Genomic DNA, 18,806 nt, shown 5'->3' with positions numbered 1-18,806 from the left:
CCGGGGCTCACTTCCGGGCCCGGCAGGAAGCGGCGGGCGCGCGGCGGGGTTTGAATCGCGGCGCTCCGCGCGGCGGGGCCGGGGCCGGGGCCGGGGCCGGGGCCGGGTTCGGTGCTGCCCCCCCGCCCCTCCCCCCCGCCATGCCGATCCGGGCGCACTGCGCCATCTGCTCCGACTTCTTCGACAACGAGCGGGACGTGGCGGCGCTGCCGTGCGGGCACACCTTCCACAGCGCCTGGTGAGCGCCGCTACCGGGGGCACCGGGCGCTGCCGGGGGGCGGCGGGGCAGGGCAGGCCCGGCCAGGCCCGGGGGCAGGCCCCGCGCTAACGGGGGGCTCCTCCCGCTTCCTCCCGCAGCCTCGCGCGCTGGTTCGAGGCGGCGCCCAGCCGGACGTGCCCGCAGTGCCGCACGCAGGTAACCGCAGCCCCCCGGGCCCTCCCCCCCCACCCCCGGCACCGGCAGGGCCCCCCCCGGCGTCGCCCCGGCCGCAGCCGGGTTGCCGCCGCTCTCCTCCCGCCGAGGCCCCGGCCCGTTCCCCCCCCGACTTGTCGGTCCCCTTCCCCGCCGCCGGGTTACCGCGGAGTTATCGCGAAACAACGTCTTGTGCGGCGGCAGCTAGGCGGTTAGCCGCTGCCGTGCCTGCGTGCGGTGCCTGAAACACGGAGCTGGAGCTGCGCGGGGGACGTGTGGAGAGCTGTCGGCTTCAAGTACGGCACCTTCTGCCCGCGGAAAGCGGCACGTACTCGTGCCTCGGGAGTTGGCAGCGTGTTAGCTCGGCGTCAGCTGCTGGGGCCCGAGCTGCCGGAGAACGGGGCTGCGCTCGAGCCACGAGCGCCCGGATCTTTCTGCTGCGGCTCGGGAGCTCGGCTGGGGCCGTGCTCCCCACGCCGAGCAGGGGGTCTGCTGCCGTGCTGCCGAGCTGAGGCAGAACGCCGCCAGCGGTGGTGCTGAGCACGCAGTCAGATGCGCGCCTCGATGGCACCATTCCGCCCCTTCGTTTTGTCTCCCGCAGCTGTCGCGTTGCCGTGTCTGTGCGGGTCAACCTCTTGGCTCTCTCCTGCGTTTAGGTCAGCAAAAGGCACATCATCAATAAGCTGTTCTTTAACGTTGCCTTGGAGGAGCAGGCAGCACCGGACGCAGAGACCCTACAGGTATTTCCACGGGGTTTTTCTCTCGGGTGGCGCTTCGAGGACTTGGAGGCACGGCTGGGGCTTTGCCAACAGCTGCTCCCTGGGCGGGTGCCCCCTGCGCCGTGCTCGTTGTTCAGACCTGAAGCGCTTCAGTGTCTCCTCCTTGTTCCCATTGTCCATCCTGGTCCTTGCCCAGTCCCGGCCCTGTCACAAGGCAGCCTCCCCGTGGTGGTTTACTTGCCCCTGACCAAACCCCAGCTGGCAACACAAGGAGGAGCAGGGAAGCAGAAGAGGCTTCTTACGCTTCTCTCCTTGCCTGGAACCCTGAAGCAGCACCAAATAAGCATCCAACTGCTGCTTCTCCCTCGGATCTCCAAGCTGCCGCCAGTGGCTGTGTGGGAACATGGCTGCAGAGCTTCCCGAGAGGCAGAAGGAAGGCGCTGGGCTCAGCGAGCTGCTGCAGGTGCTGGGGCTCAGGCAGGCGTGACTCCTGTTCCCCCCTGGAAGGAAGGGGCTGTTAGACGGAGCCCTTCCTGCTCGTTTCTGTGCAGGTGGGTTTGTTTGCAGGGGCTTGCAAGGAAGCAGGGCAGGGTGCCAACGCTGGCTTGGTTTCCTGAGAGAAATTAGGAAACGGACTGCCTGAAGCTGCGCCTGCAGGGGCGTGGGCAGCGCTGCTGCTGGCTCCCCGTGGGGGATCCTGGCCAGGGCTGAGGAGCTGGGCGATGTTCTCCAAGTGCCACCCGTAGGTGGAAGGCTCTGCACGAGGAGGGATTGATGCAGAGGGGCTGTTCCGTGCTCTCCTCCGTCGTTTAATATGGACGAAGCGTGGCTCCGTATGTGGCGGAGTTATCTGTTCCAAAAAAAAGTAGTTGACCTTGGTATAATGGGACGCTTGTACCCTCTTGTGTTTAGAACCAGCATGTGCAGTAATTACCATAATTAGCATTGTCATGGCAACTGCTATATGTATATCGTATGTTTTTAAAATAAAGCAAGCCAGACTATGATGTCAGTAGCACTGTCATTCTCAAAGACCGCAAATAAAGAAACTGAAGTCCAAAGTGTGCATGCAGAGGAGATGAAAAAGCATCTCTGGGCACTCGAAGCCGTGTGCCCTAGATGCAAAGCAGTGGCTTGGAGCAGGTAAACACTGCCTTTAGGACGCATTCAGATCAGCTCTCCTAAGTGTAAGTAGATGAGTGACTCAGAAATGGTACGGCTGGAGAAAAATGCCCTAGAGAAGCTTTCTCTTCTCTCTTACCCCTCCTCCCCAGGGCCTAAGACTGGCTCCCCCAGCCATCCCCACTTTGCAGACCGTGCTGAAGACCTGCTCCCTTGCTCCAGGGCAAGACTGGACTCTTCTCGCACGACATCACGACGTGCCACCATCAAGCCTCCTACAAAGTTTGTTTTGTTGTCACCGGAGCAATATCTAGACCCAAGCTCCTAGCTTCCCTAATGAGGGAGCCGAGATCTCTCTCTAACAGGAAAGGACCAAATATTTGCTGCGCAGATGAGCGCGGTTAGTTTGTAGGGGTACTCGCTGCCCCGTGCACGGCTCTGGGTTGCTCTGTAATCAGTTAGCTCTGTAATCGACCAGAGCTATATCTGTGCAGCCTGCAGATGTCCTCAAATGAGTCTTTGGCCTCTTGCCATGAAAGAGTTGGACTGGGGCAAGGGAGCGTGCTTCGGGGAGCTCACAAGCCGCGTGCGAAGCTGTGTCGCCTTGGAGAGACAGAGCAGGGATGCTCTTCTGAGAACCGGTGTCATGCACCTGGCTGGAAGTCATTGGAAGGAACTGCACTGACGGCTGAAACCCTTTCCTGGGTTTCTGCTTTGCTTCCCACTGCAGGTATCGGCTTCAGCCGAGGCACCGAAGGTGACTTGTTTCCCTGGAGGAGCCGCAGACCACAGGTTGAGTGCTGCGGCATATCTAAGCTTTTCTCAGAGCTGAGTCTGTTGTGTTTTGGTTTTTTTCCTCCTGCACTGCTCTTAGAGATGGTCCTCGGCGATCAGAACAGGCTCCATGTGGCTGTTCCAAGAGCAGAAGTGTCAGTTTTGGGGTGTGACACCTCCCCAGGGCTCATCTGGAACCCGGTGCTACCAGTCACTTGTGACCTGGGGAACCGAGAGACTGGGGGACTTTGTTCAGCCTGGCAAAAAGGAGGCAGGAGGAGGATTCCCGCCTGTAAACCTGCTGGGGAAGGACGAAACCTGGGAGGACGGCTGCCTGTTTGTGGTCAGGTTACACTCATTTGATCCTGCGGCAGCCTTGCCTTGTAATTCAGGTTTGAAGAGAGAGGAGAGCTTGCATCTATCAGAGGAGTGAAAATTGGGAGCAGCCTTTAGGAGCAGTGGTGGAGGACGAGGGATTTCAGATTAAGTTGATGAATGAGGTAATGTTACATAGCTGCCTGCGGTAGCCCAGGATTTCTTTTGCTCTCATGCTAATTAGCACATCTTGTGAGCTCACTAATCGTTCCTGAATAGAACTCAGAGGAAGCTGCTTCAGAACAGTTCCTGCAGCAGAGTTAATTCCACCTCAGCCCTCCGGCTACTGTCCCCCCGGGGGCAAATCCAAGTCAGCTCTGCTAGGCTTTCCTCCAGTCCCTTCTGCGTACCCAGCTTTAGATCCCATCTTCTCCTTCCTGGCTTTGCTGTCGCTAGCAGAGCTTCGCTCTGGTCCAGTCAGATCCGCGGCCGCTGCTCTTGCTATTCTCAGCTCAGATTTGCATGTAGCGCTCTGGGTTGCACAGATTTGTGTGCTCGGCTTCTGTACTGTGTTGGCATTTTATTGAGGCTTTATTCCACTGCAGTTCCTGCCTGGCTTGTTATGTGCTTTCCTCTGCAGTTCTAACACAGCTTTTTAAGTCATCTTCTGTTGACTCTTGCCTGTATTTTTTTTTTCCTCTCCCTCTCTAATGTGTGAGAGTTACATAAATATGGATGTAAAACACATAGATTTTGCTCATCTTTATAAACTCTGTATGCTCCCTTCGGCTATTTGCCAGCGCTCGCGGGTCGCATCGCTTCATCTATAATTTAACCTACAAGTATGTGCTCCCTCTCTCTGCTCTTTAATGAAGGTGTTAGAGACGCCTGACCTTCCCCAGACCTTTGGGGTGTCCGGGAGACGTTCCGTGGCACCGTTTGGTACGGACGGGCTTGTCGATGATCTCTGTGGCCATTTGGCTTAACTGTTAGCTCATCGGCATCCCAAACTGCAGCGACTTCAGCGTCCGTCCGAACGCTGGCTGGTGCCTCTTGGTTGCGTGCTTCGTCACCCTTTCAGACGTTCGGGTGTGCCTTCAGGTCCCCCACCTGCACGCGGCTCGAGTTCACTCCAGTTCAAAGTGACTCTCGATCCAGCTAGTCTGGCAGAATCCCTGCCTTATTGCCTTGTTTAGGTAAAAACGTTATAAAAATCCTTCCTGTCTGATTTCCCGTGTTTCCCTGAGAGCCTTCCAAAATTATTCAGCTAAAACAAGATGACTGACAGTGTGAGAAACACAAGGTTGACAAGGCTAAGATAAAACTGGGATCTTCTCTTCTCTCCCCGAAGGAAGCCAGTTGGAGGTGCTCTTTTCGTTCCCTGCAATAATACTTGTTTGTAACTTGGGGCTTGCTGTTAATGCGCACTATTCTTAGCACATAGCTGGTGCAAATGTCCTGCTGAGAAACCTCTCAGGTCCTTTAGAGGTATGGTGAAAGCTGCTCTGCAGGCTGTTTCCTAATCGGGCTTTCTGTGCTCTGTTTCAGAATGAACTGGACAAGGCGAAGGCTCAGCTCTCCGCGAAAGGTGAGTTCCAGCTGCCGGCAGGTCCCGGGCTCTGCCCGCCTGAGCTGCTTTGGTCAGGCCCGAGGAATGTGTCTGCGGAGCTTGCCCCTTTCTGAGGCCAGGGGCACGGTGCAGGCTGTGAGTTCTTTCTGGAGCAGCTTCTTCGGAGCTTTTTCCAAGGAGAGACTGCCTAAAGCTTTGCAAAACCTGCGTGCCAGAGCCTGAGCCCGCAGGCTGGCCCAGCTCGACTCTGACTGGGCTGCCCTCTGCAAATTTAGATACATATGTGTAGTTATTTTTGCTCCTCTTAAGAAGAGCTACAAAAGCCCAGCACGGCTACGTCTGGAGTAAGCTTGCTGAAAGCAGAGCCTGTGGTCTCATCGCTGGGAAGCTCGCAGCTGCTTTTGCTAAAGGCTCGTTCCTGCTAACAGAAAAGGGGGGGGGGGTAAAAGTGGTGCCCGAGCAGCAGTGGGAAGGTGTTGGGTTTGTTTGGCTGTTGCAGTGCCACATGTGTCACTTGAAGAGCAGACGGAATTTGGTGTGTGCGCTTCCATTTTTCCCATCTTTAATTTTAGAGGATGTTTGAGGGAGGCAGGAAAAGCAAAAGCCCTGGAGACTTGTCGATGGGTTTCAAGCATCGTCTGTAGGCAGCCTGTCATCAGAACATGAGTCATGAGCAGCGAAAGTAAAATGTCAGTCTGAGTGACAGAAATCCAGAGACATGCTAACAGAAAGGAGAAATCTTTAAAGAATGCTGGGGGCTCACCCACGCCCCGAGTAGTCTTTCCTCTGCCTTTCCTGCGTGCACGAGACAGACGCGAATAGCCAGTAGGTTGAGGATTCGGTCCTCAGCCTGAGAGCAGGATTGGGTGGTCCGCGCGTCGCTGTTCTGAGGCCTGTTCTCGTGCTACCTCAGTGCAGTTTAGTGACTTGGTAGAGAGCCAGATCTTCTGGGGAAGGTGGCTGGGATTCTTGCTAGGATGTTATCCAAGAAAAACTGCTTGAAGGCCTGCTCATCTTCTCGGCTTCTGGTGAGTAGAGGTTCGATCTGACATTCCCCTATCGCGTTCTGTTTTCATGTTGGAAAGCAGCAGCTCGTTCCCACCTCCTGCTTCCTTTGCTATGGGCACTCTGCTCTCTGGTGGATCTTGTGTATAAATTCTTCCCTTAAAGATGTGCTCTGCGCTCCCTGTTGTAGCGTAGCTGTGTAATTGCCAGCTTCTCATCAGCTTGCAAATGGCTCTAGAGGCGTGGAGCTCTGTGCAGCCCCAGCAGGTGAAGTGGGAGGCACTTCGAGTGACTCATTTGAACTCATTCCTGCAGCATAGGGAGGTTCAAATCCTGCCATCTGCCTCTGGGCAGCTGGGAAAGGAGGAGGGGGAAGCCCTGACTCTTTTTGGGGATGTGGAGTTCCCGCAAATGCAGCGGAGCATCTCCAGGTTGTGCTGCCTCTGGTGAGGATGGGTTATTCAGCTCAATGGAGACAAAATGCTTTACTAAGAGAAACTTCTTTCCCTAGATGCTTCTCCTAGCATCTGTGTTTCTGCTGGGATGCGTGCCTCCTGTTCTTCCCTGGTGGCTCCTCTACTGCCTGGCCCACCAGTGAAGCAGCGCTGCTGGTCGTGCTTCCATGGGGCGCGGTGGCACCATTTGAAACGGGATTGCTGAAAGGAGGAGCGGCCTTTCGGAGAGGCACTGAGTGCCTCCCCACCACTGCCAGCCCGGAGCTACAATGGTTTTGGCAGAGGGGGAAGGTGCTGAGCTGCGGGCTTTACCCCGTTCTCACCAGGGCTGGACGGAGGCGCTGCTGCTCGCCATCGTTGCCCAAGTGCTTCGAGCTTTCCAGCGGCGCTGGCTGTTCTGCGCTTAGCTCTGCCAGCTCCCGGTGGTGCTTGTTGCCCTGGGAGCTGTTCTTCCCTTGTCTCGCCAAAACAGATGGGAATCCGGCGTGGTTTTCACCATCTTCTCCACGGTGTTTGGAGGCGTGTGCCTCGTTCTGTGCTGCCTGCACGGGGAGGGGTGCACCTTTGCTGGTGGTGCTGTGGGGAGGGCAGGGGATGTCACGGTGATGCCGTGGGGTCCCCGTGCATTCAGGATGGCCGTCTGCACATCCCGCAGGGCTCGCCTGCGCCAGGCTCCGTGTGAAGGGAACAGGCTTGGCTCTGCAGCTTGGTGTGACTCCAGAGAACAGTTCTCCTGTGCACGCCTGCCTGGGAGAGCATGCAAGAGTTAAGATGCATCAGCTTAATGCTAGCAGGGCTGGCGCTGGAAAGCTATTAAAGGGAACTTGTTGTCTTTACTGAAGAAAATCTCGAAGCCTGCTGGCACTGGGAGAAGCAATTGCTCAGTACAAACCCCGGTGCAGACAGCTTTTAGGGAAATGGCTCTCTACAGGAATGGCCAGCTCCTAGCAGCCTGAGGCTGCAAGCAGCATCTGTTGTGCTGCCGCTGTTGTTTGTGGGGCTGCTCACGTCTGGGTTTCTGGCCCGTGACCTTTGTGTTTTCCCTTTTTCTAGAGAAAGAAAAGCGAGAATGCCAGGCCATCGTGGATGGGCTGCGGGACACTCTCGATGTGCGCAATGCCACCATAGAGTCGCTCCAGAAGGTGCTGGGAGAGACAGAGATGCTGTGTTCCTCTCTCAAGGTACCTTTCCCATCCCATCCTGGCAGTACGTTGGCTCTAGCCCTTGCACAAGCACTGCTGATTTTGTTCAGGTTCTCCCCGGGCTGTGATAATGCAGACACGTGGCTCTGTGCCGGTGGGAGTTTGGGGCTGGAGGGGTGGCCGGGGCTGAGGGGCCACCAGCCCAGCCTGGGGAGCGTTGGCTGAGCCCAGCAGCTGAAGCAGCAGTGCTGATCGTACAGGTACCAGCAGGAACAGCGTGGGAACTGGCCCCAGCGCCCCGCTGCAGAAGCGCCGGCTCCCTGCGGTAGAATGTTCTTTGTAAATGGGTTTCGGTCAGGCGGGATTCAAGGAAAATTAGTTTCCTAGTTTGATTGGAGGAGAAATCAAACCAAAATATATGGAGGGGGAGTTGCAAGCTTCAGCTGAGCGGGATTTGATCCAGCTAACTCTCCTGTCTCTGCTCTGTTGCCAGGGATTTCCTTCGGTTAGGTTAGTAATGTGTGAAGTCCAGGGATCAAATATTCCTGTTGTGCTTCAGCGTGCAGTCGCTCAGTGTGTAGTCGTGCACTGTGCATAAACAGCGTGTGGAAGGGGAGTAAGAGCAAGAAGCACTTCGTTGGGATGCCTGGGGGTGAGCAGGGGGACTTTGCCTCAGCAGCGGGGCGGGCTGGGCTGCCTGCTGTGTGCTGGAGGTGAGGGGCAGAGGGGGTTTGGGCAGGTGGGATTGGGAGCGGTGGGCTGAAAGGGGGAGTAGAGGTGAACTGCACCTCTCTGCTCTCTGCCCCTTGGGTCTAACCCAGCAGCCTAAATCGCATCGTGTTCCTTGACCCGCCAGGCCACGCAGCCGGGGCGAGCTTGCAGATGGGGCGTGTGGTGTGGTTGTGTTACTCCATGCCTCCAGCAGAGCAGCTGGGCTCTTCCTGGAGGAGCCACCAGAGGTCTGCACAGCATTAGCAGCAGGATGTTGTCGCAGGGCAGGAGATCTACAGAAAGGAATTAACGCCACGCAGGCCTTGCTGTTGGCCAGCACAAGGTTTTGGTGTTGTTTTTTTGACTGACCATGGGATTAGATCCAATCTGCTTGGGTGTAAAGGCAACCCGGGTCTGGGTCATGCCCAAGATGCTCTTGGGATCCTGGGTGTGTACCAGTGGCAGGATAGTACTGATGCTTCCTAATCCTGTAAAACAAACAAACAAAAAAACCACTCTTGTGACAGCGGAACCTGGTGCTTGCTGCTCAACTCAAGACCTCTGTGCTTGGCTTTCCTGCCGGGTGCCTCAGGAGGAGGCTCTGGGGTTACCTTGCCTGGTGCAAAACCCTCTGAGTACGCTCACGTTCTTGTAGTGAAAGCTGGGCAGGGCACAAGGATTAGGGACCTGAGGGTAACCTTTTCCGTGGTGTACGGGGTTTCCCATCCGAATGCCAAGCAAAGTTTTGTACTGCATCATTTCAAGATTGAAGCAGTAAACTTCCGCAGTAAAGACCCAGGCTTAACTAGCTGTGAGGCAGGTCGAGCCCCCAGGCTGTGAGCCAGTCCTGTCTTCTGCCGGCACCGCCAGCTGCTGCTGAACCTCGGCGTGACAGTTTGCTGCTGTCTCAGCCTGGGTGAGGCTGGGGACCCTGCTCCAACCCGGCCCGAAGCTCTGCTCTGGGGGCCTGGAGCGTGGGGTGCTGCGGTCAGGACCAGCCAGAGGTGGGCTCTGCTTAAAGCAAGGCGTGAGCCTGCATCTCCGCAGAGCCCCGGCACTGTCACGGCTGCTTGGCGGCTGTGGCAGAAAGCGGATAAAAACCTTTAACTGCTCCTTGCCACGCAGCTCAGCATTAGAACTCGAGAGGTGGTGGTCTTCGGCCAGGCCTCTCTCTGGAGTCAGCAGCGGGTTGAAGCCAGGCTCAGAGCCTTTTTTTTTTTTTTTTTTTGAAGCTGCTGCTCGAGGTACCAAGGAACACGCAAACTTAGACAACACAGATGCATTGAAGTGGTGTGAATTCAGGCCAGCTTTCCCACGTCCTCTGCCAAACTGCAGATCTCTGTTTTCTTAGCTCAGCTGAAGTTCGCTGCTGCTGCCTGCTGCTGGAGAGCAGAGAAAGGGGCTGGCTGCAAGAGATGTTGCAGCCTCCCCAGGCGGGTGAGAGACCCACCCAGGTGGGTGGCTGGTTTGGCTGAGATCTGCCAGGAGAGACCACGCAGCGTTCCTAGCTATGCTTTAAGCAGCTAATAGCAAGGAAAATTGGGAGGCTAAAGCGAAGGGCTTAGCTGGGTAGGGAGCAGAATGCAGTAGCAAGATTTGCTTGCTTTGGACTCCTTTGCTTTTGAAAAACAAATTGTCGCTGTGGACGGGGTGCTGCCCACCCCACAAATCCTCCTAGCAAGAAAGAAGGATCCAAAGCAGCTTCAGCGTCAGACTCCTCTTGCGATTAGCACTCGGACCCTGCTGGGCTTGCGAGGAGCAGAGGTAGGGGTGCAGCGGGGGGGGAGATAAACTCTCCGTAATCCTGGGCTGCTGAGGTGGTGATAGCATTAAGAGCCAATATATGCTCCCAGCTGCCCGCAGTGCGCATAAGCCAGGATGTTTCTCTAACAATCCCTGGAGCCCTCCTGACGGTCTGCGTGCGCTCGCTTCTCTGCAGAAACAGATGAAATTCCTGGAGCAGCAGCAGGAGGATAACAGAAGTTCAAAGGAGGAGGCCCGCCGTCTGCGAAACAAGCTGAAAACCATGGAGCGGTGAGATCCTGGGCCTCCCAGGCTGGGCCACACGCCTCCCCCCTTCTGCAGGAGGGAGGGAGAGGTCCTCCTGTGCTTGCTGCAACAGCCGGCCCCCCACACTGAGATCGCTACTTCTCCTTACCCCGTAAGGCTGGAAAGTGCTGCATTAGCAGGTTCTGCCTGTCTGTGCTCTTGCCCCTGCTTCCTTTCCAGGCAGCTGCTCTCCCTAAATAGCAGCAGGGCACGATGCTGTGTTCAGAATGGCCTCATCTCCAGTCCTCTGAGCATGGCTGTGTGCTGCTGCCGTTATTGGAGAGGATGTTGGGGCAGAGCCCAAATCCCAGCCCAGGAATATAGTTAGCTGCACGGATGTGGGACCCAAAAGCTGCTCTGTCAGCCCCGTGTGCAGCACGTGTGTACAGCTGCCCCTTCTCTAGCCAGTCCACGTAGTGCTAGCAAAATGCCCTGCCTGCAGCGGGGCACTTGCATCTCTTTGCCACCTCTACATTCAGGAGCTCAGGCTGTGGGAGCTCCTTGGGGGAAGCAGGGGCTGCCATCTCCTTCCCAGCTCTGTTCATGACTCATGAGATGAGGGTACATTTTCTTAAATTTTTTATGCAGGATTGAACTGTTGCTTCAGAGCCAGCGCCCCGAAGTGGAGGAGATGATCCGAGAGATGGGAGTTGGGCAGGCGGCAGTGGAGCAGCTTGCGGTCTACTGCGTCTCGCTGAAGAAGTGAGTGCTGCAGGCTCGGCACAGGCTGCTTGTGCTGTCCTGGGTGTGCAGGGGGAGAACCCTCTGCTGAGCGCCGGCAGGCGCACAGGCTCTGCAGGGCTCTTGCTGCCCGTTTGGGCTTCCGCTGGGTTTTGACTGACAGATGCTGGGGACCTAGATCGCAGCCTGTCACACCGAACCGTTCGTGTTGTCACTGCAGTGACACGTGTGTCACCATGGGAACTGTCTCCGGAGCTGTCAGTGCACCTCTGTGGTGATTATCGTTCCCTCAGTTCTCCTCTCGTGCCTGGGGGGAAATGAGTGGCTGAGGGGCTCCAGGTTGCGCTCTCTGCTGCACTGCACCGTGCAGCTGTGGCCTCAAGTGCTCCGTGCACGCCGTGCTCTGGCAAGTGGGACCTGCAGTGCTGCCATCCCCTACCTGGAAATCCATCTGGTCCTGCTGGGCAAAACCACGGCTTCCTTGGGTCCATTCTGATGGCAGCTGAATAATTGCAGCTTTGACACAAAGCTATAATGAGGCGAGTGTCCCCGTGGTGTAATTGGAAATGAATGTGCGTGGCCAATAGTGTAATGCCTCTGAAAAGTCACTTAAAGGAAAGTCCTCTATTTGCTGCCAGCATGGAGGCTGCTCTGTTGGCTGTCTGTCTCTTCCAACAGCTGAAATGTTGCTGGATCTGGTTTCCATTTGTTCATGAATCCTGTGCGTGCCCTCTCCTCAGGCATGGCATCCCCTGCAGCCTCCTCCCCGTTTTGAGGCCGTGTATTTGACACGCTGCTGGTCAGCGTCGATATGCTCAGCTCTGTTCCCTAAAGGACTTTGTGTCCTGGGCTTTCTCCAGTGGTTCTGCAGTTGCAGAACTTCAGAATAATGTTCTCTGAGAAGTTGTCTCAGTCTTCATGCAAACACAGCGTGAATCTTCTGGTCTCTTTTCAGGGAATATGAGAACTTGAAGGAGGCTCGGAAGGTATCCAGTGAGATGACAGAGAAGCTGAAGAAGGAGCTGTTTTCGGCCAACAGCAAGGTAAAGGGAGAGTGTGAGAGTCATGAGGGTGACACCTGGTCTGTAGCTCCCTCCTGGTAACGGTGGTCCAAGCCCCGTGCAGTGACCCCTTCCCGCGCTGGGCACTCGGTTAGAGGTACAGTTGGCATGGAAGTGTCAGGCTGGGGTTTCTGGGTCAGGGCGTGATGCCGTGGTGTGCAAACACGGGCTGTTATCACCACCATGGTCTATGGGGACATCAGCAGGGCAGCGTGTGCAGAGCCAGCCGGAGCTTGGCAGGGGGCCTGGCCTGGAAGGCAGCAGCAGGCGGGGGTTTGCCGCTTCCCCCGGGCTCCAGCAGCAGTGCTGCCTTTGTCCTGCAGCACCGAGCACCAGTTTGTTCAGCCACCAGCTCCTTGTGCTGCAGCATCAGGGCCCTAGGACGGGTGGGAAGGAGGTCTGAGCCAGCACCGGCCACGCAGAGCGTAGCCCTGGCTCGGCACAACCCCAGTGAACCCCCCGCTGGACTGGGCTGAAGCAGGCCGGCCGGGCTCCTGCGTGGTGCTGGGTCCAGGCAGGAGAGGTTCCCAAAACTTAAGGACACACACGTGGCTTGCACAGAGCCTCCCTGGGCTAGTGCTGCTCTGAGCTGAGCTGGCACAGAGCTCGGAGCTGCAGATATGCCCCTTATTGCTGTGCTGCCCCTGTTCCAGGCCTGGCTGGGCTCTGTTAGCCCAGGCCAGGAATCCCCGCGTCAGTTTTGGTAGCACGCCCCCTTGAAAAGCTCGTGTGTAGCCCTGCTCTCCAAGGCGCAGGTGTTCCCTGGGGTGCACCCAAGTCCAAGCTCACAAAGTGAGAGACTGTGGGTGGATTTGGCCTATTTTTGTTCCCCAGACATAGCTGTTGTGGTCCCATCAAACCGAGAAGAAGGTTCTTGGATTGCTGAGCTGCTCCCCAAGCGAGTTAACCCCTTAACGTGAGGTGCTGCTGCTGTCGTCGGTCTGTTTCTGGCTGAGTCTGTGCCAAAGTGCAGTTGCTTTCTTGGGTCAAGAAGATGCGAGTCAGTGTGCTTCGGGCTTGGCTGCCAGCGAGCTGACTGTGCCGTCGCTTCGTGGGCTGGCCCAGATCCTGACCCCACTTCCAGTCCTTTGTTGTGGTGCCAGCCCACCTCTCAACCCCCGGCTCCTGGCGTGCCCTCCTGTTGAATCAGGCTTGTCCGTGTGCCAGTACTGCTGATGCGCAGCCATCGTCCGGCCTGTGGTTGGTAATTCTGGGATCTGCTGCGTGCAAAGCCCTGCAGGAATTCAGACTGGAGCCACCAAGCGTTAAAACGTGGAAAAGCTGTCACCACCAGGCAGAAGTGCTATGGGAAGGCTTATGTTGGGCACGCAGCCCTGGAGATCCCTCTGCAGGCAGCCTTAGGAAATGAGCAGGCGCTGGATTGTTCTGATGTAGGAGAGCCTGGTCAGAGGTTGGCACTGGAAAACCAAGCCTTAAAGCAAGGAACAGGAGCACGTGCTGCAGAGCATCCTGCGCTGCCGGGGATCTGCCGTCTCCCCTACCCGCGTGTTGTAACCAGTGTTGTTTTGTTGTGTTTGTTCTGCAGCTGCAGAGAACCGCTTCAGACTTGGAGAAGACAAAGGAGGAGTTAAAAAGCACCCAGAAGGACTTGAAGAATGCAGACAAGGAGATTTTGGTGAGAATACTGTTCTTTAGTCTGCAGTAACTGGCAGCTGGCCATGGCCAGCAGCTGCAAAGCCAGGAGTTGCGCTGGCTTTTGCTCAGGGGCTAGGTTACCCAGCCCATCCTACCCCTTATCTGCTCCACCTCTGATCTCCTCCCAGTGCTGATTTATGGATGAGGGGCTGCTAGTATCTGCTCCTAAATCATTTCCTTATCTCACTGTCTGCTTTCCCTCCTCCCTCCAGAGTTTGAAGAAGAAGATAGACATCCTGCAGGATACTCTGAAAGTGCCATCTGTAACCAGAGAGACGCTCAGCCGACTGGTCTTTGAAAGGTCAGTGAAGTTCATCCTCAGATACGGGCCAAGGATGACATTTCCCCTGCCAGGGGATATCCCCAAAGCTGCTGTCTCAGAGTTGGCCTTCCAGCAAGCACGCCCTGCTGTACGGGGACCTAAGATCTTTGTCACGCAGAGGAGTCCAGACCGATTGAGGCTCGGCCTGAAAATTGCATCCTTTACATTTTATCACGCCCTTTCTTTCTGGCAGCGAGTGCTCTTACCCCAGTATGGCAAACTGGGCAGTGTACACTGAGCATCAGTGGGCCAGCGTGCTTCCCTGGGCTCAGGGTGCTGCTGCTGTGAGCACAGGCCATCAGAGGTCAAACAGCACTTTGGGACATTGACTATAAAGTCTGGGGTTTGGGTTCTCCTTTTTGGGACTTGTAAGTAGAACGAGGTTTGGATCCTGGTCCTGCTGCTGTCGTGCAACTACGCAGGGTAGCTTGTAGCTGTGTCTCCCTCCTGTCTGCTGCGCGGCAGCCTCCTGATGGCTGCTGCTCTGCATGGCCTTGCAGCCCTGCTCCCATGGAACTGCGGCACCCGAAGCTCCACCGCCCAGCCCACAGTGATGAGATCAATCTAGATGCCACTTTTGATGTGGACACCCCTGAAAATCAGCCCTGCAAATCTCTCTTCAGCCCTGCAAAAAGGCAGAAGCTGGATAAAAAGCCGTGAGTTTTCCTTCCTCTTCCTGCTTCTAAAGGAGATCAAAGTCTCGCTGCTTTGGAAGTTGCTGTGTGAGATCAGATAGCTCTCCAGCTGCCTGATGTCGCACTGCAAGTTTTGTCATCGTTTGCTCGGCCTTGTCTGTCCTTGCCAGCTCCACTTGAACAATGAATCTCTGCTGATTTGTTCCTTGTGCTTCTTACAGGCCGCCTGTGGTAAATCTGGCAAAGAAAGTTCTGAAGGAAACAGTGGAGGTAAATGGACTGATCTTGTTTTCTGTATCACCTCTTCGATTCTGCTGTTAATGGGCTTGAGATAAAGGCCCCGTTTTCCTACGCAGGAGATGCTCTAACCAGAGACTAGCCCATCCGCAGAGCCACAGCACACACTTCAAAGTGCTTTGCTCGACTGTCTCCTAGAAACACCGTATTGCTGTCGCAAAGACCTGGAATCGGGCAGGAGAGGGAGGGTGGGGACACACACACTTCTTGCTGATTGTCCCGCCTCAGATGCGCTTAGCAAATGCGCAACGTGGGTCTGATCACAACGGCCACGGGGTCAGCTGGGGGGCTCTTTGCCCAAGCTCGTGGGGCACAACGTCCTGCCTCCCAGGCACTGCTCCAAACGAGCCCCAGTGGGAGGTGTGGAGCTTCTGTTCTTTGGCCTGACATGGTATGGGTGTGCCAGTTACCCAAAGTAGCTGCCTGCATTATTAGTGCTGCCTGTGTGTGGACTAAATTCAGCAGATCGTGCTGGTTAAAGGGCTTCTCTCGTTATTTTGTGGGACAGAACTGGGCAGATGATCTGGAGGATGAGACTCTTAAAGGGCTCCTGCCAGCATTCATCAGGAACTCTGTTCTCTCCAAGAAGCCGACGTCGGGTAGCTTGCTGGGTCCCCACAAGAACACAGGCACGGTGAGTATGACCGTCCAGCAGGCGAGCTTGTCAGGGGCTGGCACTGCACACCTCTGTCCTGAGGCTACCCTACACGAAGAAGCGAATGTGGCTTCTACCTTGCTGCATTCAGTGTGGGGAAAATAAATCTCGGAGTATGACCTGGCTGCCTCCCAGTCCTGCAGAGCTCCAGGGATGACAGATGGTCACTCCCTACATGGCAGCGGATTAAATGGCCTTCCACATCCCATTCTTCCACCTCCTTGGAGCTGTGGGTATTTTCTTTGAATGACTCAGTCCCGGTGACAAAATCCTAAGCCTTGCAGCAACCTGGAAGGCTCAGTTTCCTTCAGGAAGGTACCCAAACTCCTCTAAGGGGCTGCCTTTTCCCAAAGGTAAGGGCTTAGCGCAAGTACAGAGTGTCCTGAGTGTTTGCAGGTGCTTGTAACCTCCCCAGAACACGTGGCCTGTGAGGCTCCCCCTTTTGTTATTCAAGACGAGAAGTAGCCATGGCTCCGTGCTGCTGTTCCAGTCACGTTTATTTCTCCCTCCTAGGTGAGGATGGGCTACGACGGCTTGGGAGGCAGAACAAAATTCATACAGCCTGTATCCTTCCGTGTGGCAGTAGCGATGCTGTGGGGGACCTCTTTTGTTCCTCCTGTCTCAGCCAGCCCGGTCGACTGGTGCAGGACTCCCCGGTTAGAGGCTGGGACCCTCAAGGAACCATCAAATTTCTCTGCATCTGACCGAACGTGCCTGAGCTCAGCAAAGGCATCCAGGCCTTGAACTTGCTGTGAATGTTACGGGGGAAATGTTTGTTTGGAAGGACACAGCAGCTAGAAATCAGAACGGTTTGCAGGGGCTGCCTGTGCCCTTGTGATCTCTGAGCTGCTGCTTATGCAGCCTCTCCCTGCCCGCGTGCCCGTGCAGCTAAAGCCCTCGTTCCTGTGGGACACCGCTGTGCCTGTCCTGGTGGGTGCCTGGGGGCCTTGGGCTGCTGGCGGAGGAGAGCTCGTTGCTCCAAACCCAAGTGCTCCGGGGGCACTGGTTTGTGTAACCCTGCAGCTCTGTTAGCACGGAGCGTGCGTCTTCCTCCCTGTGCTGCGAGTGGCGGCTGGTCAGGACCTCTTACAGCTCAACCATGTCTGGGTTTTGCTGCTTTTTGTCTCCGAAAATTTGTGTGATGGGGGTTAGAGGCCTTGTTACTCTAAGGGCTCTGCCCTTGGAGCTGCTCCGTGCCCTGGGAGGCTGCAGGTGCTGTCACTTTCCCTGCCCGGTGTCTCAGCCATGGTACGTGGGCTGGCCACGTTTAGGTACTGCTTGTGTGCTAGGGCGTAGCGTGGAAGTGGGAAGTGCCTTGCTTCGTGGGACAGAAGTGTGCCTGAACTTTGCTCCTGCGGACAGGGGGCAGAGTCCAGCCTGCCGAGCAGGGGGCTTTTCTCAGAATAGAGCAGCTCAGTTGGGAATGACCTTCAGAGATCAAGTCCGCCTGCCTGACCTCTTCAGGGGTAACCGAAAGTTAAAGCACATTCACGAGGGTGTTTTCCAAGTGCTTTTGGGATGCACATCCAGGGCTGGCTCCCAGGTCTGTGGCTCAAGCTAGCCTGGAGCAGGTACCAGCTTCCTTCTGTCCCCGGGGCCTCGGCCTGTACTTTCCTTGACAGTTTTACCCTCAGACAAACCCCGCAGAACTCCGTCCCTGTGCAGTGAAGAGCAAGAAGAAGAACGTCTCCAGGCCCGTGTCTGCAGCTCCCTCCGCGTCCTCCTCCAGCAGCAGCCAGGCCCGACTGGACGGCTTCCTGCAGTGAGCACCCCGGGGCGCCTCGGCGGGCGGCCGCAGGGCAGAGGGCACTCGCCCGGGGCCCGGCACGAAGCTGAGCGCGGTCCCCGCTGCTGCGTGGTGGGCGAGGGGAGCTGCCAGCAGGAGGCCAACGCCCTGCCTAACGCTCAGACTGACTCAGCCCCCATTTTTTTACCCTTCCTTTCTCCCATTTTCATGCAGAATAAATGGGTTTTTCCCATCTTCTGGCCTGCTCAGAGCTCTGTGGTTGCTGCTGAGTTCGTGGACTTCAGGTGGAGCCGCGCTGAGGATGCAGGGCGGGGGTCTGAGGCAGCCCTCGGTGTTCCCCCGGCTCCAGGCGCTCTGTGTCCCTGTGATCTCCTTCCCTCCGGGGCCACCTGCGGCGTGCCGGGGGCCCACCCCGTCGGGGCTGGGCACGCGGAGGCAGGAGGCGGCCCCCAAACCACTGCGGTGGGGAGGCGGGCGCCGGGGAGAGCTCCTGCCCCCCGCGGGCAGGGGGAGACGGTGTGCTGAGGGGGCTGCTGCTCCTGCGGTGCCCCCCGCCTGTGTTGGGTTTTGAGGTTGTAGGGCGGCAGCTTGTCCCCTGGGAGCTGCCCGCCTCGTGATGTCATCACAGGGGCTGTGACGTCACACGCGTGCCCGTGGGCCGGGCTGGCTCCGACCTCACGGGCGGCCTCTGACCTCCCAGGGAGCTGCGTGCTCGGGGCCCGGCAGGAAATGACCTCGCGGGGCAGCAGGGTGCTCATTGGTCAGCAGGGAGTGACGTCCGAGGGCTGCCCGTGATGTCACGGGGAGGAGGATGCTCGTTGGCCGGCAGAGCAGGGGAGCAGGGCCGCCATTGGCCGCCAGGGGGGAGCGCTGGGGCAGCCCGTGACCTCACGGGGAGCGGGGCGCCGATTGGCTGGCAACCTGTGACCTCAAACGGGACGGCAGAGCCCGTCGGCTGCCCCGCCGCGACGCCCTGGGGCAGCGCCCGGCTCGGTAGCGGAGGCGGCTGCCGATTGGGCCGCCGCCTGTGACGTCCCTGTGACCTCACGGGGCGCAGCGGGCGCTGATTGGTCGCCGGCGCGTAACCTCACGGCGGAGCGCGCGCTCGTTGGCTGCCGGCGCGTGACCTCACGGGCGGGCTCCGGCGGACGCCGATTGGCCGGCGGGGGGCGGAGCTCCGCCCCTCCCCGCCCCTCCCCGCCCCTCCCCGCCCCTCCCCGCCCCTCCCCGCCCCTCCCCTCTCCCGCCCGCCGCCGGGCGGGGCGCGCGCGGCCGCGGGGGCGGCGCATGCGCGGCGGCGGCGGGGCCGGCGGCGATGGCGGCGCGGGGCTGACGGCGGCGGCGGCGGCGGCGGCGGCGCGGCGCTGAGCAGCGGTCCCCGCCCGGCCGCCATGGGCAACGAGGCCAGCCTGGAGGGCGGCGGCGCCGACGGGCCCCTGCCCCCCGCCGCCGCCGGGGCCCCGCCGCCGCCCGCTGCC

The 18,806-nt window shown here is 57.8% G+C and overlaps 1 protein-coding gene across 1 annotated transcript; it reads left to right on the top strand.

The window, feature by feature from the left end:
• Positions 1-41: 41 nt before the first annotated feature.
• On the top strand, positions 42-17,560 carry LOC121075243 (TRAF interacting protein). The gene is made up of 15 exons (XM_040568252.1): positions 42-238; positions 358-415; positions 1,069-1,152; positions 4,891-4,930; positions 7,426-7,553; positions 10,165-10,259; positions 10,863-10,976; positions 11,911-11,998; positions 13,563-13,652; positions 13,885-13,973; positions 14,495-14,650; positions 14,851-14,899; positions 15,435-15,560; positions 16,095-16,145; positions 17,216-17,560. The coding sequence occupies exons 1-15, from the start codon at positions 141-143 to the stop codon at positions 17,345-17,347; spliced, it is 1,398 nt and encodes a 465-aa protein (XP_040424186.1). The 5' UTR covers positions 42-140; the 3' UTR covers positions 17,348-17,560.
• Positions 17,561-18,806: the final 1,246 nt, after the last annotated feature.

This window comes from Cygnus olor, chromosome 10, assembly GCF_009769625.2.
Source record: "Cygnus olor isolate bCygOlo1 chromosome 10, bCygOlo1.pri.v2, whole genome shotgun sequence".
Taxonomy (NCBI): Eukaryota; Metazoa; Chordata; class Aves; order Anseriformes; family Anatidae; genus Cygnus; species Cygnus olor.
The sequence above is the reverse complement of the archived record's forward strand: the minus strand, read 5'-3'. Positions and strand labels throughout refer to the sequence as shown.

Bases quoted from the DNA above. Each gene is read 5' to 3' on its own strand.
- LOC121075243 (XM_040568252.1), top strand. From the start codon at position 141: ATGCCGATCCGGGCGCACTGCGCCATCTGCTCCGACTTCTTCGACAAC. The intron at 239-357 runs GTGAGCGCCGCT...TTCCTCCCGCAG, and splicing joins CACACCTTCCACAGCGCCTG to CCTCGCGCGCTGGTTCGAGG. The intron at 4,931-7,425 runs GTGAGTTCCAGC...CCCTTTTTCTAG, and splicing joins GGCTCAGCTCTCCGCGAAAG to AGAAAGAAAAGCGAGAATGC.